The 17,937-nt window shown below is 41.6% G+C and overlaps 1 protein-coding gene across 1 annotated transcript in view; it reads left to right on the forward strand.

The window, feature by feature from the left end:
- LOC111957822 (5-hydroxytryptamine receptor 3A-like) overlaps window positions 1-16,525 on the forward strand; it is a 26,658-nt gene extending 10,133 nt beyond the window's left edge. The window contains exons 2-10 of the mRNA XM_070448752.1: window positions 1,682-1,891; window positions 2,006-2,050; window positions 2,135-2,244; window positions 9,194-9,363; window positions 11,581-11,738; window positions 11,859-12,069; window positions 13,832-13,969; window positions 14,306-14,310; window positions 16,030-16,525. Of these exons, the coding sequence (XP_070304853.1) occupies window positions 1,682-1,891; window positions 2,006-2,050; window positions 2,135-2,244; window positions 9,194-9,363; window positions 11,581-11,738; window positions 11,859-12,069; window positions 13,832-13,969; window positions 14,306-14,310; window positions 16,030-16,251 (1,269 nt within the window). The 3' untranslated portion in view covers window positions 16,252-16,525. The remainder of the gene's footprint in view (window positions 1-1,681; window positions 1,892-2,005; window positions 2,051-2,134; window positions 2,245-9,193; window positions 9,364-11,580; window positions 11,739-11,858; window positions 12,070-13,831; window positions 13,970-14,305; window positions 14,311-16,029) is intronic.
- The last annotated feature ends 1,412 nt before the right edge of the window (window positions 16,526-17,937 follow it).

Below are 17,937 nucleotides of genomic sequence, written 5' to 3' on the forward strand. Positions count from 1 at the left end.
TATTTTACAATTTGAGACGCTTTTCAACGTATGGTATCATGATCAATAGAAGTTGAGGCAGTTGTAAAGCTTCTTGATTGCAGAGAAGGCGTTTGATCAGATTGAGTGGAAGTAATGATGTCGGTTCTGGGAGGCATTTCGGGTTTGGAAGGAATTTATTAATTGTGCTAAGATTATTTATGCACATCCCAATGGCGTCGGTGGTGACCAATAGAAATGTCGCAGTCATTCGCCTCGTTCAAGGTGCCGACAGGGGGCCCTAATTTCGCCTGCCTCTCTTCGCTATAGCCATAGGAACCCTGCCTACTCGCATTCGCTGCATGTGCCGATATAGCTTCTGTAAATAAGAAGAACCCACACAGGTCACAAAAATTCCCTATATGCCCGACGTGTTCTTTTGTTTTTGTCCAAGCCCTAAAACTTCTATTTCCACCTTACTTAACTTGATAAACACATTCGCTCCTTCTCTGGCCTACAAGATAAACTGGCAAAAAAGTGCGTTGCTGCCAATATCACGGCCTGTGGATATGCAATTTCTCTGCATCTACCTTTCGTTTAGAACAGTGAGGGACAAGTCACAAGCCTTGCATTGTTCAGTGACAAGAGACCTGAATCAGCTTATTGAAAGCGAATTGGGACATGAAATATAATCAGCTTAAACAAAATATATGATTTCTGGAAAAACTCTGCCTATTCTTGGTTGGTCGTATAAACGCTATTAAAATGGTTTTCCTATCCAGGTTTCTTTACCTCTTCATGTCTACTCCAAATCCCCCCCATTTTAGTTGCTGCTTAGAGAGACCAGATCTTACTCTGACCCTTTTTTAGCTCTCACCCCCTCCTCGGTTATAAGAGGTGTTATTTATCCAAATGTAATCTGAAAACTAAGGGCCACAACCATAATATGTGCGAGGTCTACATCAGATGTGCACTCGTTTGTGACACGTGCACACATCATGGCATGAACATGTGCAGTGTGAGACTGTTTCTCTGTCATACATATATACATGTGTGTGCGCATGATAAAACAAGTGAATTTAGCCATTCCATTCTGTTGTTTGTATGTGTACAAATGTGTGTGCGTGTACGACAACGATGCAGACAGACACTGGGTGTGTGTGAGTGAACAATCTGGGCACTCCTGTCAATGGATTTCATGTATTGTGTTTTGTATTAAGCAAAATGTCTTAACAGTAACTGCAAACCTTGACTGCGTTTTTCGCAAAGACATGGTCGGTGACACTCAGCATGTAATGGAACGTAACTCACTTGATATTTGGAGTAGAGAGATCATGTTGGTCTCATTAGAAAGCTAACATTCTCTTTCCAGCACTGTATAAACATGTATTTTGGGGTCAATGTGACTGATTATGATAGAGCAAGTCACATACAGTACCAGTCAAGAGTTTGGACACATCTACTCAAAGGTTTTTCTTTATTTTCTACTATTTTCTACATTGTAGAATAATAGTGAAGATATCAAAACTATGAAATAACACATACGGAATCATGTAGTAACCAACAAGTCTGACAGAGGTGGCTATTAGGAAAAGATTAAAGAAAGTAAAGGAAATTATTATCATTAATTAATTGTTAGCGTTCAATCAAACCTTGATCATGGAGGTTGTACTTATGTTCGATCTTAATACCTGAACATGTAAGTGTGTCTCTTCTCCTATAGGTACAGTCTCACCTGAGAGTGTGTATGAAGTGTGTGTCTGTCCCTCTAGGTACGGTGTCACCTGAGAGGGTGTGTAGTTATCAGGATGTTCTGGACCACCTGAACCTGACCAGAGGAAACGATGTGTTCACCTCCACGCGGCCCGTGCTCGACCACACACACCCAACCATGGTGCACTTGGATGTCTACCTATACGCTATCCTCGCCGTGGTCAGTGTGTGTGTTTGTGTGTGTGGAGGGGGGGGGGGGGTAAGTATGTGCGTGTTTAAGAGAGATGGTGGTGTGTGTTATCTGGTGATATTCACATGGTGTGTGTGTTTCTAGATTGAGAAGTCCCAGACCTTTGTTCCCTTCATCTGGATACAACTGGTGAGTTATTTTTTTCCACTGTTATGTTCCACTCGTTTTCCACTGATCCATGTACCTGCTTCTCATGACCTCTCCTCCCTCCAGACCTGGAATAATGAGCGGATCTGGTGGGATCCTAGTCAATTCTGTGGAATATCCAGGGTCTCCGTTCCCAAAGAGATGTTGTGGATACCAGACCTCACAATCTACGAGATGTGAGTAACCAAAGCACTCACGCGCATATGTAACAGTATAACTTTAGACCGTCCCCTTGCCCCGACACGGGCGCGAACCAGGGACCCTCTGCACACAACAACAGTCACCCACGAAGCGTCGTTACCCATCGCTCCACAAAAGCCGCAGCCCTTGCAGAGCAAGGGGAAACCCTACTTCAAGTCTCAGAGCAAGTGACGTAACCCATTGAAACGCTATTAGCGCGTACCCGCTAACTAGCTAACCATTTCACATCCGTTACACATACTCTCCATTAAAGTGGTCAATACAGTAGGCTATCAATGCATGACCCACCACCCATTTCAGCTGGAGACAGTTTGCTTCTTTTTTTGGTGAACCATAGTTTTTTTATTGGGTCATAAGGGCACTACAATCATAAAAATTGAATTACACTTTTGCCCCCTTTTTTTCTATTACACACCCTCCCACCCATTCCAAACATAGAGTTGAAGTCGGAAGTTTACGTACACTTAGGTTGGAGTCATTAAAACTCGTTTTTCAACCACCCACAAATTTCTTGTGAACAATCTAAAGTTTTGGCAAGGCAGTTAGGACATCTACTTTGTGCATGACACAAGTAATTTTTCCAACAATTGTTTACATACAGAATATTTCACTGTATCACAATTCCAGTGGGTCAGAAGTTTACATACACTAAGTTGACTGTGCCTTTAAACAGCTTGGAAAATTCCAGAAAATCAATTTAGAAGCTTCTGATAGGCTAATTGACATCATTTGAGTCAATTGCAGGTGTACCTGTAGATGTATTTCAAGGCCTACCTTGGAAAATCAACTGCAACTGCACATGGGGACAAAGAACGTACTTTTGGTGAAACAAAAATATAACTGTTTGACCATAATTACTATTGTTATGTTTGGAGGAAAAAGGGGGAGGCTTGCAAGCCGAAGAACACCATCCCAACCGTGAAGCACGGGGGTGGCAGCATCATGTTGTCGGGGTGCTTTGCTGCAGAGGGACTGGTGCACTTCACAAAATAGATGGCATCATGAAGATGGAAATTATGTGAATATATTGAAGCAACATCTCAAGACATCAGTCAGGAAGTTAAAGCTTGGTCGTAAATGGGTCTTTCAAATGGACAATGACCCCAAGCATACTTCCAAAGTTGTGGCAAAATGGCTTAAGGACAACAAAGTCAAGGTATTGGAGTGGCCATCACAAAGCACTGACCTCAATCCTATAGAAAATTTGTGGGCAGAACTGAAAAAGCGTGTGCGAGCAAGGAGGCCTACGAACCTGACTCAGTTACACCATATCTTGTCGGGAGGAATGGGACAAAATTCACCTAACTTATTGTGGGAAGCTTGTGGAAGGCTACCCGAAACATTTGACCTAAGTTCAACAATTTAAAGGCAATGCTGCCAAATACTTATTGAGTGATGTAAACTTCTGACCCACTGGGCATGTGAACAGAAAAGAAAAGCTGAAATAAATCATTCTCTCTATATTATTCTGACATTTCACATTCTTAAAATAAGTGTTGAGCCTAACTGCCCTAAAAAAGGGAATTTATACTTGGATTAAATGTCAGGAATTGTGAAAAACTGAGTTTAAATGTATTTGGCTAAGGTGTATGTAAACTTCCGACTTCAACTGTACCCCTGCCCCCCTCCACAAAAAAAGTGTTTCATATTCAAAATAAACAACACACAAAGCAAAGTAATTTGCCAATACAACACCACCAACGATACATTTTACATTCAACAGTTTAGAGATTTGAGGCGGCTACTTTACATGTTTCCAGAGTGCTAGGAATGGCTTTATTCATACGGGCAGTGCATAACTCCAACATAATTACATCCTGAAAGTATGCTAGCCATTTCCTTATGAAGTTCATGTGGTTGCAACCAGCGCTAAACAACAAGTTCTTTGGCAGCAGTCAACCCAGCCAAAATCTTTGCTGTTTCCTATTCAGCTGCATACATGTATCATCGTTAAGCAACAATGTAATTGGTTCAAGGGGTACAGTTTTATCACTCATGTCAGAGAGAATATACAACACTTTCCTCCAGAACTCATAAATCTCCGGACAATCCCATATCATATGTTTGTATAGGTCACAGTACAGGCTGTGAGCCTGTTTTGCATGGAATCATACAAGTTGTGTCCAGTACGATCTATGACTAAGTTTAACATGAATTAATTGATGGTTTTGGTTCTTTGATGAGTAAAATATATAATCTGGCAGTTTGCTTGTTTAAAACATACTTAACTTTGGGAAAACTGGACGTTTTGTCTTAAAGTGGGATGCATGTTTTACCTTGCTTCAAAGTAGCCTAGCCAAAATCCTACCAGAAACATTGAGGGAATTATTTAGTAAATACTTTTTGAGCTCCTTTGCCATTGAAACCAGCTTTTCTCCCTGTTCTATTGGTTTTAATATCAACTTTCCTTCATTGTCCACAAGCACAATCCTATAATCAACCCATTCTGTTTGTTGCATCTTTAGATTTACCCTCTTTCTAAGTTTCTAACTGAGATTTTCATCTCTGTCACATGAATCGCTCACATCAGGTGTGCTCTTAGAACAGTGTTTTCTCACGATTAGCTTTTTGGCAAATGTTTGAAAATGATGTTTTAGCCTACATAGGCATCTTTATTACAGTAGTTTGTATGTTCAATAATATAGCCTCTTGGCTGAGACGATATGCGACAGCAGCATGCTTGTTTCAATTAAGCTCCGTTCCTTGTAGGCCCACGCATGCATAGTATTACGAATTTAACCGATGGTTAAATCGAGGTTGGTTAGTCGGCAGCAAAATGTACCAAAACGTGCTTCCTTAAATGCATCTTGATAGGAAAATAGTGTTTTTACATAATGTAGAAACCAAACATTCAACAAATTACATTGCAATTTCAATGACAAGTATTTCTAGAAACATTTAAACTTTTTCTAATGAACAAATGTATTTACAGAGTTACATATTAATTTCTAGGGCACAACATGTGCTTCAGAAGTAGCTATAATACTTTGATTTAAAAATATATTTGGTATGTTCCTAACTTTTATAAGTTTTATAAGTAATTTTAAATAAGGGGGGAAAAACAGAACTGACAACCTGGATGGTAAATTACTGAGGTTGGTATTGGAATACATTGCAACATCTTCAATCTAAGTGTGCCCTCAGGTCTGGATGAATGGCAAAGGCCACTCCGCTGCCCAAAAATAGCAAAGCACCCTTTAATGGTTCAAACAGCCTTTGATATCATTGATAATAACATATTTCTGAAAAAACAAAGGTGTTATGGATTAGCATCCTCTGCCTTATCATGGATGGCCAGTTACCTTTTTAATAGAAGCCTGTCTAATGCAAATTCGGTTGAGTGTGGTGTACCGCAGGGCAGCCGGCTTGGACCATTGTTGTTTTCTGTGTTTACTAATGACCTTCCACTGACCTTGAATAAAGGCTGTGTGTGTCCATGTATGCTGACGACTTAACAGTATACACTTTGGCTGCAACAGTAAAATAAAAAACTGACACCCTCAACATAGAATAGCTAGCAATAGGCTGGTACTAAATATCTAAAGAAAAGCATTATTTTTGGGACAAATCACTCACTCAACCCTAAATCTCATCTGGATCTTTGATTTAAATTTTTTTTTAACCTTTATTTTAACAGGAAAGACAGAGACCTAGGTCTCTTTTTCAAACATGGCCTTTATAATACACATTATATATAAAATATAAACGTGACATGTGAACAGGTTATTTAAAAAAGTTATTTATTTCAATCCCTGTTAGTGAGCATTTCTCCTTTGCCAAGATAATCCATCCACCTGACAGGTGTGGCATATCAAGATGTCATGTTTTGTCTTTGATCATCATGTCTTGTCCCTGTGCTTCCCTCTGCTGGTCTTATTAGGTTCTTTCCCTCTTTCTCTCTCTCTCTCTCCTCCTCCCTCTCTCCCTCTCCCGCTCTCTCTCTCTATCGTTCCGTTCCTGCTCCCAGCTGTTTCTCATTCTCCTAACGACCTCATTTACTCTTTCACACCTGTCCCCTATTTTGCCCTCTGATTAGAGTCCCTATTTCTCCCTCTGTTTTCCGCTTCTGTCCTTGTCGGATTCTTGTTTGATGTTTGCTGTTCCTGTGTCCTTGTTCCGCCCTGTCGTGTTTTTGCCTTCTTCAGATGCTGCGTGTGAGCAGGTGTCTATGTCAGCTACGGCCTGTGCCTTCCTGAAGCGACCTGCAGTCTGTGGTCGCGTCTCCTGTCGTTCCTCTCTACTGACGAGAGGATTTCAGTTTCCTGTTTTGGATTTACCTTTGATATATCCAGGAGAATCATTGTTTGTTTGATACTGGAATAAAGACTCTGTTTCTATTACGTCGCTTTTGGGTCCTCATTCACCTGCATAACACAAGAACCTGATTAAACAGCATGATGTCTCAAGTTGATGGAGTGTGCAATTGTCATGCTGACTGCAGGAAGGGCCACCAAAGCTGTTGCCAGAGGATAATAGTGAAGACATCAAAACAACACATATGGAAGCATGTAGTAACCAAAAACGTGTTAAACAAATATTTTATATTCTTCAAAGTAGCCACCCCTTTCCTTGATGACAGCTTTGCACATTCTTTGCATTCTCTCATTCAGCTTCACCTGGAATGCTATTCCAACAGTCTTTAAAGAGTTCCCACATATGTTGAGCACTTGTTGGCTGCTTTCCCCTCACTCTGCGGTCCAACTCATCCCAAACCATCTTAATTGGGTTGAGGTTGGGAGATTGTGGAGGCCAGGTCATCTGATGCAGCACTCCATCACTCTCCTTGGTTAAATAGCCCTTACACAACCTGAAGGTGTGTTTTGGGTCATTGTCCTGTTGAAAAACAAATGATAGTCCCACTAAGCGCAAACCAGATGGGATGGCGAATCGCTGCAGAATGCTGTGGTAGCCATGCTGGTTAAGTATGCCTTGAATTCTAAATAAATCACAGACAGTGTCACCAGAAAAGCACCCCCACACCTCCTCCTCCATCCTTCAAGGTGGGAACCACATGTGAAGATCATCCATTCACCTACTCTGCTTCTCACAAAGACAAGGCGGTTGGAACCAAAAATCTAAAATTTGGATTCATCAGACCAAAGGACAGATTTCCACAGGTCTAATGTCCATTGTTTGTTTTTCTTGGCCCAAGCAAGTCTCTTCTTATTCATGTCCGTTTAGGAGTGGATTCTTTGCAGCAATTTGACCATGAAGGCCAGATTCACGCAGTTTCCTCTGAATAGTTGATGCTGAGATGTGTCTGTTACTTGAACTCTGTGAAGCATTTATTGGGCTGCAATCTGAGCTGCAGATAACTCTAATGAACTTATCCTCTGCAGCAGAGGTAACTCTGGGTCTTCCTTTCCTGTGACGTTCCTCATGAGAGTCAGTTTCATCATATCGCTTGATGGTTTTTGCGACTGCACTTTAAGAATCTTTCAAAGTTCTTGAAATTTTCCGGATTGACTGACCTTCATGTCTTCAAGTAATGGACTGTCGTTTCTTTTTGCTTATTTGAGCTGTTCTTGCCATAATATGGACTTGGTCTTTTACAAAATAGGGGTATTTTCTGTATACCAGCCCTACCTTGTCACAACACAACTAACTGGCTCAAACTTGTTAAGGAAAGAAATTCCTCATTCACTTTTAACAAGGCACACCTGTTAATTGAAATGCATTCCAGGTGACTACCTCATGAAGCTGGTTGAGAGAATGCCAAGAGTGTGCAAAGCTGTGATCAAGGCAAACGGTGGCTACTTTGAAAAATCCAAAATCTCTAATATATTTTAATTTGTTTAAAACCTCCTTTGGCGCATGAACCGCTAGCGGGACACCTACGACAACATCCGGTGAAATTGCAGAACGTGAAATTCAAAATAGTAATACAAGTGTCATACATCATTTAAAAGCTTAACTTCTTGTTAATTCAACTCCGTTGTCGGCTTTACGGCGAAAGCATACCATACGATTATCTGAGGACAGCACCCCACACCAAAATACTTTTTCAACCAGCACAGGCGTCACAAAATCACAAATAGCGATTAAATAAATCACTTACCTTTGAAGATCTTCCTCTATTTGCAATCCCAAGGGTCCCAGCTACACAATGAATGGTCGTTTTGTTCAATAAAGTCCTTCTTTGGCGCCAACTAAACTGACTTTTTTGGATATAATGATCTCAGTAATCCACTCGTTCAACATGCATACAAACGAATCCATAAAGTTAGTAATGTTCGGCCAAACAAGTCAAACAATGTTTCTAATTAATCCTCAGGTACTCTAATATCTAAATGAACAGTAATATTTAAGACGGAGAATAGTATGTTCAATAGGGAAGATAAATAACAAAGAGCGCGCACCTCATTCACGCGCCAACAAGGCTACTTTTCTAATGAGAGACACCTTGTAGTTCTTCCAACTATTTGCTCATTTTTCAAAAAACAAGCCTGAAACCCTTTCTAAAGACTGTTGACATCTAGTGGAAGCCATAGGAACTGCAATCTGGGTCCTATCTATTTGTATTTCCCGTAGGCTAGCACTGAAATGGCCTGTGACCTAAAGAAGAAATGATTCCGGATGGATTTTCGCCTGCCATATCAGTTCACTATTTTAACAGTTTTAGAAACTTCCGAGTGTTGTCTATCCAATGCTACCAAGTATATGCATATCCTAGCTTCTGGGCCTGAGTAACAGGCAGTTTACTTAGGGCACGTCAGTCATCCGAAATTCCGAACAAAAAGCAGTCTCCAAAACAGGTTAACAATTTTGTGGTTACTACATGATTCCATGTGTGTTATTTCATAGTTGGGATGTCTTCACTATTATTCTACAATGTAGAAAATTGTAAAAATAAATAAAAACGCTTTAATGAGTAGGTGTGTCCAAACTTTTGACTGGTACGTGTGTGTCTGTTTGTTGTCTCAGGACAGAGAAGGATGATGGCCCTCACAGCCCATACCTGTATGTGTCCCATGATGGGATCGTCTTAATAGAGGATGAAATGAAGGTGGTCAGCACCTGTAAGATGGACGTCCACAAGTTTCCATTTGACACACAGAGATGTAACATCACATTCAGCTCCGCCATACACATCGGTGAGTGTTAGGTTTGAATTTTTTCCTGGTATTTTACTAAATGTTCCATCCCGAGAATAAATCCCTTTTCTCCCGGGTAACCAAGTATTTCCCGCCAAAACCGGAAGTGACATTCAAAAGCATTATAAAGCATATAAATAGGCCTGTCTGGATTTGATTCAAGCTTTTATCAGGCATTCAAGCCTGATGCTACCTGAGCCATACATTAAATACATTTTATGAGCCCTTGCTCTTCTATCAAACTACCCGTGAGTTCTATTGGCTGCTGTACTTAACTTTCAGTAAACAAGAGCTTGCGTCCCTCTTCGAATAGTCTATTGGTATAAGAAATGTTAAAAGAATAATACCCAGCAAACTAATCTAGTCTTGCTTTTCCTGCGACTTCAAGAGCTAAGGAGCATTTTTTAAGAAAAGAGGCTAGCGGAGTATAGGTGCGTGCATATTGCGCACGAGACAGAGGCCATTTAGTTAGATTATTATACATAACCCATCATTAATTAGCTAAATATAAGGATAATACTGCATTGAATGTATTACCTGAAAGGTAGGCTAGGACACCTATATATAAATATAGGGCTATACTGTATATCAATCTAGAACAGGATTATCTATTTGATGCAATTTGAATGGAGTTGATGGAGAGAGAGTGTGTGCTCGCGCGTGGACTGATTTAAGCAATGATATTCCAGTGACAGTGTCACGCCATGACCATAGAGAGCCTTGTTATTCTCTATTTTGGTTAGGTCGGGGTGTGACTAGAGGGGGTTGTTCCTATCTAGGTTATTATTTCTATGTTGGCCTAGTATGGTTCCCAATCAGAAGCAGCTGTTTATCGTTGTCTCTGATTGGGGATCATATTTAGGCAGCCATTTGCCCACTGGTTTTTGTGGGATCTTGTTTTTGTGTTGATGCCTGTGAATGTCACGTTTCGTTGCTCTTTATTGTGAGTTTCATTTAATAAACATGTGGAACCCAGATGACGCTGCACGTTGTCCGAGTATGTTTCCAACGAGCGTGACAGACAGGCTGTTTTAAAATATATATACAATATATATTTGCAAAAATAAAAATAAGGTAACCTACGAATGTCACGTTCCTGACCTTATTTCCTTTGTTCAGTCTTTGTTTAGTTGGTCAGGACGTTAGCTGGGTGGGCATTCTATGTTATGTGTTTCTATGTTTGGTTTAGGGTTGTCTACTAGCCTGATATGGTTCTCAATCAGAGGCAGGTGTTTTACGTTGTCTCTGATTGGGAACCATATTTAGGTAGGCTGTTCTCACTGTTTGTTTGTGGGTGATTGTTCCTGTTCGTGCGTTCATTTGTTTTTCATTGTTCACTTGTTCAGGACTGTAGCGTCGTTGGTTTCGTATTGTTTATTGTTTTGTTCGTGTTCATAAATTGTTCAAATAAATATGGATAGATACCACGCTGCGATTTGGTCCTCCTCTCCTTCAACCAACGACGAGAGTCGTTACACCGAAAGCCAGATTGGGATGGGTAAATTAGACACACATTGTATTTATATTACTGTAGCGTAGGCTATGCTATAGCAAATGCAGGCCTACCTGTCAAAGAAAAAAGTTACCATGAGATAATAGGTCTACATAAAATCAAATCACATTTTATTTGTCACGTGCTGAATACAACACTCTAACCTTACAGTGAAGTGCTTACTTACAAGTCCTTAACCAACAATGCAGTTCAAGAAATAGAGTGAAGAAAATATTTACTTAATAAACTTCAGTAAAAAACAACAATAACAAGGCTGTATACAGGGAGCGGTACCAAGTCAATGTGCGGGTGGTGAGGTTTGTCGAGGTAATATGAACATGTATGTAGGGGTAAAGTGACTATGCATAGATAATAAACAGCGAGTAGCAGCATTGTAAAAACAAAGGGGGGGGTCAATGCATTGTGTACATGCATTGTGAACTGCGCTCCATACTGAGATTGGATGCCTGTCCTCAACCCTAGTGAGTGTGATGTGTGTGTGTAAGGTGTAGGGAGGTTTTAGGGGAAAGGGAGACGGGGGGTGTATATCCTAAACAAACTGAGGTTTAGTGCAATTGGCGTGCAACTACTGCATCTCCTCTCTTCATCAAATCATCCTACTATGTATACACACACACCTGTGTGCATGCACAACACACATTTGAGTGGCTCTTCTCTTCCCTTTGTCTATTCCCATCTTCCTCTCACTCCTCTCCTTCCCTCAGTGACAGATATACAGCTCATTCCTTTCTCTAACTCGTCCCGGGTCACCCAGGCTTCTCGTGAAGTCATGCAGACGCAGGGAGAGTGGGAGTTCCTGGACATGACTGTCTCCAGGGGCAAACTAATCTTAGATCGCGAGTGGGACCAGATCTCATACACTGTACGTCTCACGCACAAACACACTCCATATATAGCTGGATCTATGACCAAGCCCGACATTACTATGCCACATTTGAAATCACTGTCCTATCCTTCTTCCTGGCTCATCTCTTTTTCTTAGATCACCATGGCGAGGAGGCCCCTCCTCCACGTCATCAATTTCCTGCTTCCCATCCTGTTCTTCCTGTGTCTGGACCTGGCCTCCTTCCTGATCTCAGACCAGCGGGGGGAGAAACTGGGCTTTAAGGTCACCGTGCTGCTGGCCATCTCTGTTTTGCTGCTCATCCTCAATGACATACTGCCCTCCATGTCAAACAGGACCCCTCTCATAGGTTGCACAAACGCACAAAACCACAAACATCTATATATATACAGTGGGGAGAACAAGTATTTGATACACTGCCGATTTTGCAGGTTTTCCTACTTACAAAGCATGTAGAGGTCTGTCATTTTTATCATAGGTACACTTCAACTGTGAGAGACTGAATCTAAAACAAAACTCCAGAAAATCACATTGTATGATTTTTAAGTAATTAATTTGCATTTTATTGCATGACATAAGTATTTGAAATCACCTACCAACCAGTAAGAATTCCGGCTCTCACAGACCTGTTAGTTTTTCTTTAAGAAGCCCTCCTGTTCTCCACTCATTACCTGTATTAACTGCACCTGTTTGAACTCGTTACCTGTATAAAAGACACCTGTCCACACACTCAATCAAACAGACTCCAACCTCTCACAATGGCCAAGACCAGAGAGCTGTGTAAGGAATCAGGGATAAATTGTAGACCTGTACAAGGCTGGGATGGGCTACAGGACAATAGCCAAGCAGCTTGGTGAGAAGGCAACAACTGTTGGCACAATTATTTGAAAATGGAAGAAGTTCAAGATGACGGTCAATCACCTCGGTCTGGGGCTCCATGCAAGATCTCACCTCGTGGGGCATCAAGATCATGAGGAATGTGAGTGATCAGCCCAGAACTACACGGCAGGACCTGGTCAATGACCTGAAGAGAGCTGGGACCACAGTCTCAAAGAAAACCATTAGTAACACACTACGCCGTCATGGATTAAAATCCTGCAGCGCACGCAAGTCCCCCTGCTCAAGCCAGCGCATGTCCAGGCCCGTCTGAAGTTTGCCAATGACCATCTGGATGATCCAGAGGAGGAATGGGAGAAGGTCATGTGGCTTGATGAGACAAAAATAGAGCTTTTTGCTCTAAACTCCACTCGCCGTGTTTGGAGGAATAGAAGGATGAGTACAACCCCAAGAACACCATCCCAACGTGAAGCATGGAGGTGGAAACATCATTCTTTGGGGATGCTTTTCTGCAAAGGGGACAGGACGACTGCACCGTATTGAGGGGAGGATGGATGGGGCCATGTATCGCGAGATCTTGACCAACAACCTCCTTCCCTCAGTAAGAGCATTGAGATGGGTCGTGGCTGGTTCTTCCAGCATGACAACGACCCGAAACACACAGCCAGGGCAACTAAGGAGTGGCTCCGTAAGAAGCATCTTAAGGTCCTGGAGTGGCCTAGCCAGTCTCCAGACCTGAACCCAATAGAAAATCTTTGGAGGGAGCCGAAAGTCCGTATTGCCCAGCGACAGCCCCGAAACCTGAAGGATCTGGAGAAGGTCTGTATGGAGGAGTGGGCCAAAATCCCTGCTGCAGTGTGTGCAAACCTGGTCAAGAACTACAGGAAACGTATGATCTCTGTAATTGCAAACTAAGGTTTCTGTACCAAATATTCAGTTCTGCTTTTCTGATGTATCAAATACTTATGTCATGCAATAAAATGCAAATTAATTAATTAAAAATCATACAATGTGATTTTCTGTATTTTTGTTTTAGATTCCTCTCTCACAGTTGAAGTGTACCTATGATAAAAATTACAGACCTCTACATGCTTTGTAAGTAGGAAAACCTGCAATATCGGCAGTGTATCAAATACTTGTTCTCCCCACTGTATGTATATACAGTATGCACAGTCGCGCACACACACAGAGTATTGGTGGCCAACGGATGTGTCACCTCCAATGTGGCTTGTGTAGTGATCTTCTATTGTCTGTGTGTGTGTTCTCCCTCACAGCGACCTACTGTATAGTGATCTTTGCCTTCATGTTGCTAAGCCTGTTGGAGACCATCTTAGTGACTCACCTGATGGAGAGAGACTCTGTACACCAAGAGACAGGTATAGACCACGCCCCCGCATATGACTGTGACCCAGGTACGCCACTGACACAAGTGCCTCACTTTGTACTGTCGTTTGTGTGCAGGGTAGTTTCCTATAGAGGGGGAAATAGAACTGGTGATGAGTAAAATCATCATGACTGCATCACCAAATGACACCCTATTCCCCATATATTGCACTACTTTTGACAAAAGCCTAGTAGTGCACCACGAATAGGGTGCCATTTGGGACACAGACAAGACATGATCAGCTGATAATGTCAGTGACAGAGCTGCTGATTGGTTTCAGAGGAGGAGAGGAGGCGTAGTTGCTGTGCCTGTATCTGTGATGTGTCTGGAAGAAAAGCTCCATGTGAACCATTGCCTGTTGCAGAAGAGGTTAGATTGCCTACTTTATTTTGGTTGCTTCTCAAATGGCAGCCGATGTGGTGCATTGCTTTTGACCAGGACCTATAGGGAAGAGGGTACCATTTGGGATGCAAACATCTATAGCAATGTTCTTTAATATTGGTCCTGGGTATCAACAGGGTGCAAAATATTTTGCTGTAGCCAAGCAGTTACAGATGACCAACTACACTGAACAAAAATGCAAATGCATTATGCAACAATTTCAAAGATTTTACTGAGTTACAGTTCATATAAAGAAATCAGTCAATTGAAATAAATTCATTAGGTCCTAATCTATGGATTTCACATGACTGGGAATAGACATGCATCTGTTGGTCCCAGATACCTTAAAAAAAAAAGTAGGGGCGTGGATCAGAAAACCAGTCAGTATCTGGTGTGACCACCATTTGCCTCATGCAGTGCGACACATCTCCTTCGCATACAGTTGATCAGGCTGTTGATTGTGGCCTGTAGAATGTTGTCCCACTCCTCTTCAATGGCTGTGCGAAGTCGCTGGATATTGGCGGGAACTCGAACAAGTTGTTGTACACGTTGATCCAGAGCATCCCAAACATGCTCAATGGGTGACATATCTGGTGAGTATGCAGGCCATGGAAGAACTGGGACATTTTCAGCTTCCAGGAATTGTGTATAGATAGATCCTTGTGACATGGGGCCGTGTATTATCGTGATGTCGGTCAATGAATGGCATGACTATGGGCCTCAGGATCTCGTCACGGTATCTCTATGCATTCAAATTGCCATCGATAAAATGCATTTGTGTTCGTTGCCCATACCATGGCACCATGGCCCACTCTATTTACAACGTTGACATCAGCAAACCACTCGCCCACACAACATACACTCTGCTATATCTGCCCGGTACAGTTGATACCGGGATTAATCTGCGAAGAGCACACTTCTCCAGCATGCCAGTGGCCATTGAAGGTGAGCATGTGCCCACTGATGTCAGTTACGACGCTGAACTGCAATCAGGTCAAGACCCTGGTGAGGACGACGAGCTTCCCTGAGACGGTTTCTGACAGTTTGTGCAGAAATTCTTCGGTTGTGCAAACACACAGTTTCATCAGCTGTCCTGCTGGCTGGTCTCAGACGATCCTGCAGGTGAAGAAGTCAGATGTGAAGGTCCTGGGCTGGCGTGGTTGCATGCGGTCTGCGGTTGTGAGGCCGGTTGGACGTACTGCCAAATTCTCAAATTATTTTAGAAATTAACATTAAATTCTCTGGCAACAGGTTTAGTGGACATTCCTGCAGTCAGCATGCCAATTGCACGTTCCCTCAAAACTTTAGACATGTGTGACAAAATTGCACATCTTAGAGTGGCCTTTTATTGTCCCCAGCACAAGGTGCAGTGGTGTAATAATCATGCTGTTTAATCAGCTTCTTGATATGCCACACCTGTCAGGTGGATGGATTATTTTGGGAAAGGAGAAATGTTCACTAACAGGGATGTAAAATAATTTTAAAATAATAAACATTTTAGAGAAATATAATCTTTGTGCATAATGGAACATTTCTGGGATCTTTTATTTCAGATTATGAAACATGAGGCCAACACTTTACATGTTGCGTTTATATTTTTGTTCAGTATACTTCGGCATTTTTTTTTTTTACACGTGTAGAGTTCCTTTTTCTCACATGTTAATGATCTCACAGTACTAATAATAATCTCATGTTGATCATCTCCAGGTCATCTGTAGCGAGCAAGGAGAGTCTCACCTGTTGCTGTTGATTCTGGGGGAACTACGGGCGGTTGAGCGGACATTAGCGCTGTTCGCCAGTGGCAGGAGGGAGGGGAAACCTGGGTATTGGACCAGAGTGGCACGGCGCCTCAATGCCGCCTTCTTCACCATCTACCTCATCTCTGTCATGCTCTTCATAAGCCTTATGTGTAAGGAGTGGTTAAATTAGACCTAGAATTAAATTGCCAATTGCATATCCAAATCTAGACATCAGAGCATGCTTGTGAACTTTATGTTTACGTCCCATTTTCTCTGTTCTATTTCATTACGTGCAGTGCCAGTGTCGATGGGTGTTTTGAAAGGCATGTGCATTTTTTTAGCTCATGTGCATAAAATATATACATTTATTAATACTTAGCATATTCAAACACTATGGAGAGTACTTATGTTATCCAACCGTGTGCTTTTCATTTCATATATCATGTTAATGAAACTAAATCATTTTATTGTAGACTACGCTTTACACCAAATAAAGAAAGAACTGAAAGACCTTCCAGTGTGTGTGTGTGTGCGCGCATGCAGTGAGATAGATGGAGAAAGGGAGATGGAGAAGCAACTGGCAAGACTCTAAGCTGTAGGTGGCAATATGCTCTGAAATGTCGCATCATTGTCCCAACACCACCTGGACAGCTCGAGTTCAATCAATGACGTGGGTTTTCTTTGTAACCACTGCAGCCTCACAAATTAGAGATTTGTCAGTGATTTAATTGAATTATAGGACTATTTTGACAACTCTTTAAAGTAGAGAATATTGTAGTATTTATTCGTAGGAAAAAAGGGTTGGAGACGCCTGCGATTTCTCAGTGAAACAGGTGGGTAGTTTGATGCTCATAGAAGCATTACTTTGTTACGCTGTATCAACTGTAATACATTAGAAGGGTAACTTTTTAGCCCGGTTAGTTATATCTACATAGTGGTGTCACAATCATTGACAGTAATAGAATAACACCCTGACTACGTTGCATTTGTCAAAGAGCGTTGCCAAATGCTAATAAATAACTTATATTTGAGATGCACGACAGGCTGCAAGTCCCACCTCCTTATTGGTTTTCACGAAGATACAAACCCATGGGGTGGCTTGAAAGACAAACGAGGAGGCTGATTACAGACAGTCAGTGGACAGGCTGAGTTATGGTGGAAGCAGATGTGGATCTTGAGTCTAATGGCGGTGGAAGCCGTATCGATGAAGTTGTTGTAGGAGCCATTTTGTTCTGTTTATGAGTTGCGTATATGTGACCTGATTCAGGAAACTAGGCGTATGTCGCAAGTCACGACTTCGCAGAAGAGCTGTTTGAATGATCAAAATGAGCTTTTTGGCAGAAATGCCTTCTCGGAACATGTGAACTTTCACGCCATCTGTAAATAAGAATAAAATTGTTAAATAAAGAGCATAGTTTGTTTACCCACAGAAAAAGTGAGCAACATTCTTGCTAGCCTGAGATAATGAGTGGGCTGGACATGCCGAGAGATGAGTTTGGATTGGTCTACCATATAGCACGCGTCTGTCTATTGGAGCTGGTCAGTATGTTTAGGTAATCGTGTGGAACGTGGCTTTAAAAAATAAAAATTGCGTAGTAAAACTGCATAAACCTAATGTCAAGTTAAAGTGTACTGCTAGCTAGCTAACGTTATGTGTATGCTCTCCACTTTCTGGAGGACCAAGTTTTGAAATCAGTGAAATTCGAGTATGATAGCTAAGGAGTCTGGATTACATTGTCAAACTAATGTATACTGGTAAGATTTTCAGATATTACACATTTCTAAATTTGACAGAAAGTGGTTTCATTTCAAGTGTACTGTTAGCTAGCTAACATTATGTGTATGATCTTATTCCTCGTATCTCAGACACATTTTC

This window comes from Salvelinus sp. IW2-2015, linkage group LG1, assembly GCF_002910315.2.
Source record: "Salvelinus sp. IW2-2015 linkage group LG1, ASM291031v2, whole genome shotgun sequence".
NCBI classification, from domain to species: domain Eukaryota; kingdom Metazoa; phylum Chordata; class Actinopteri; order Salmoniformes; family Salmonidae; genus Salvelinus; species Salvelinus sp. IW2-2015.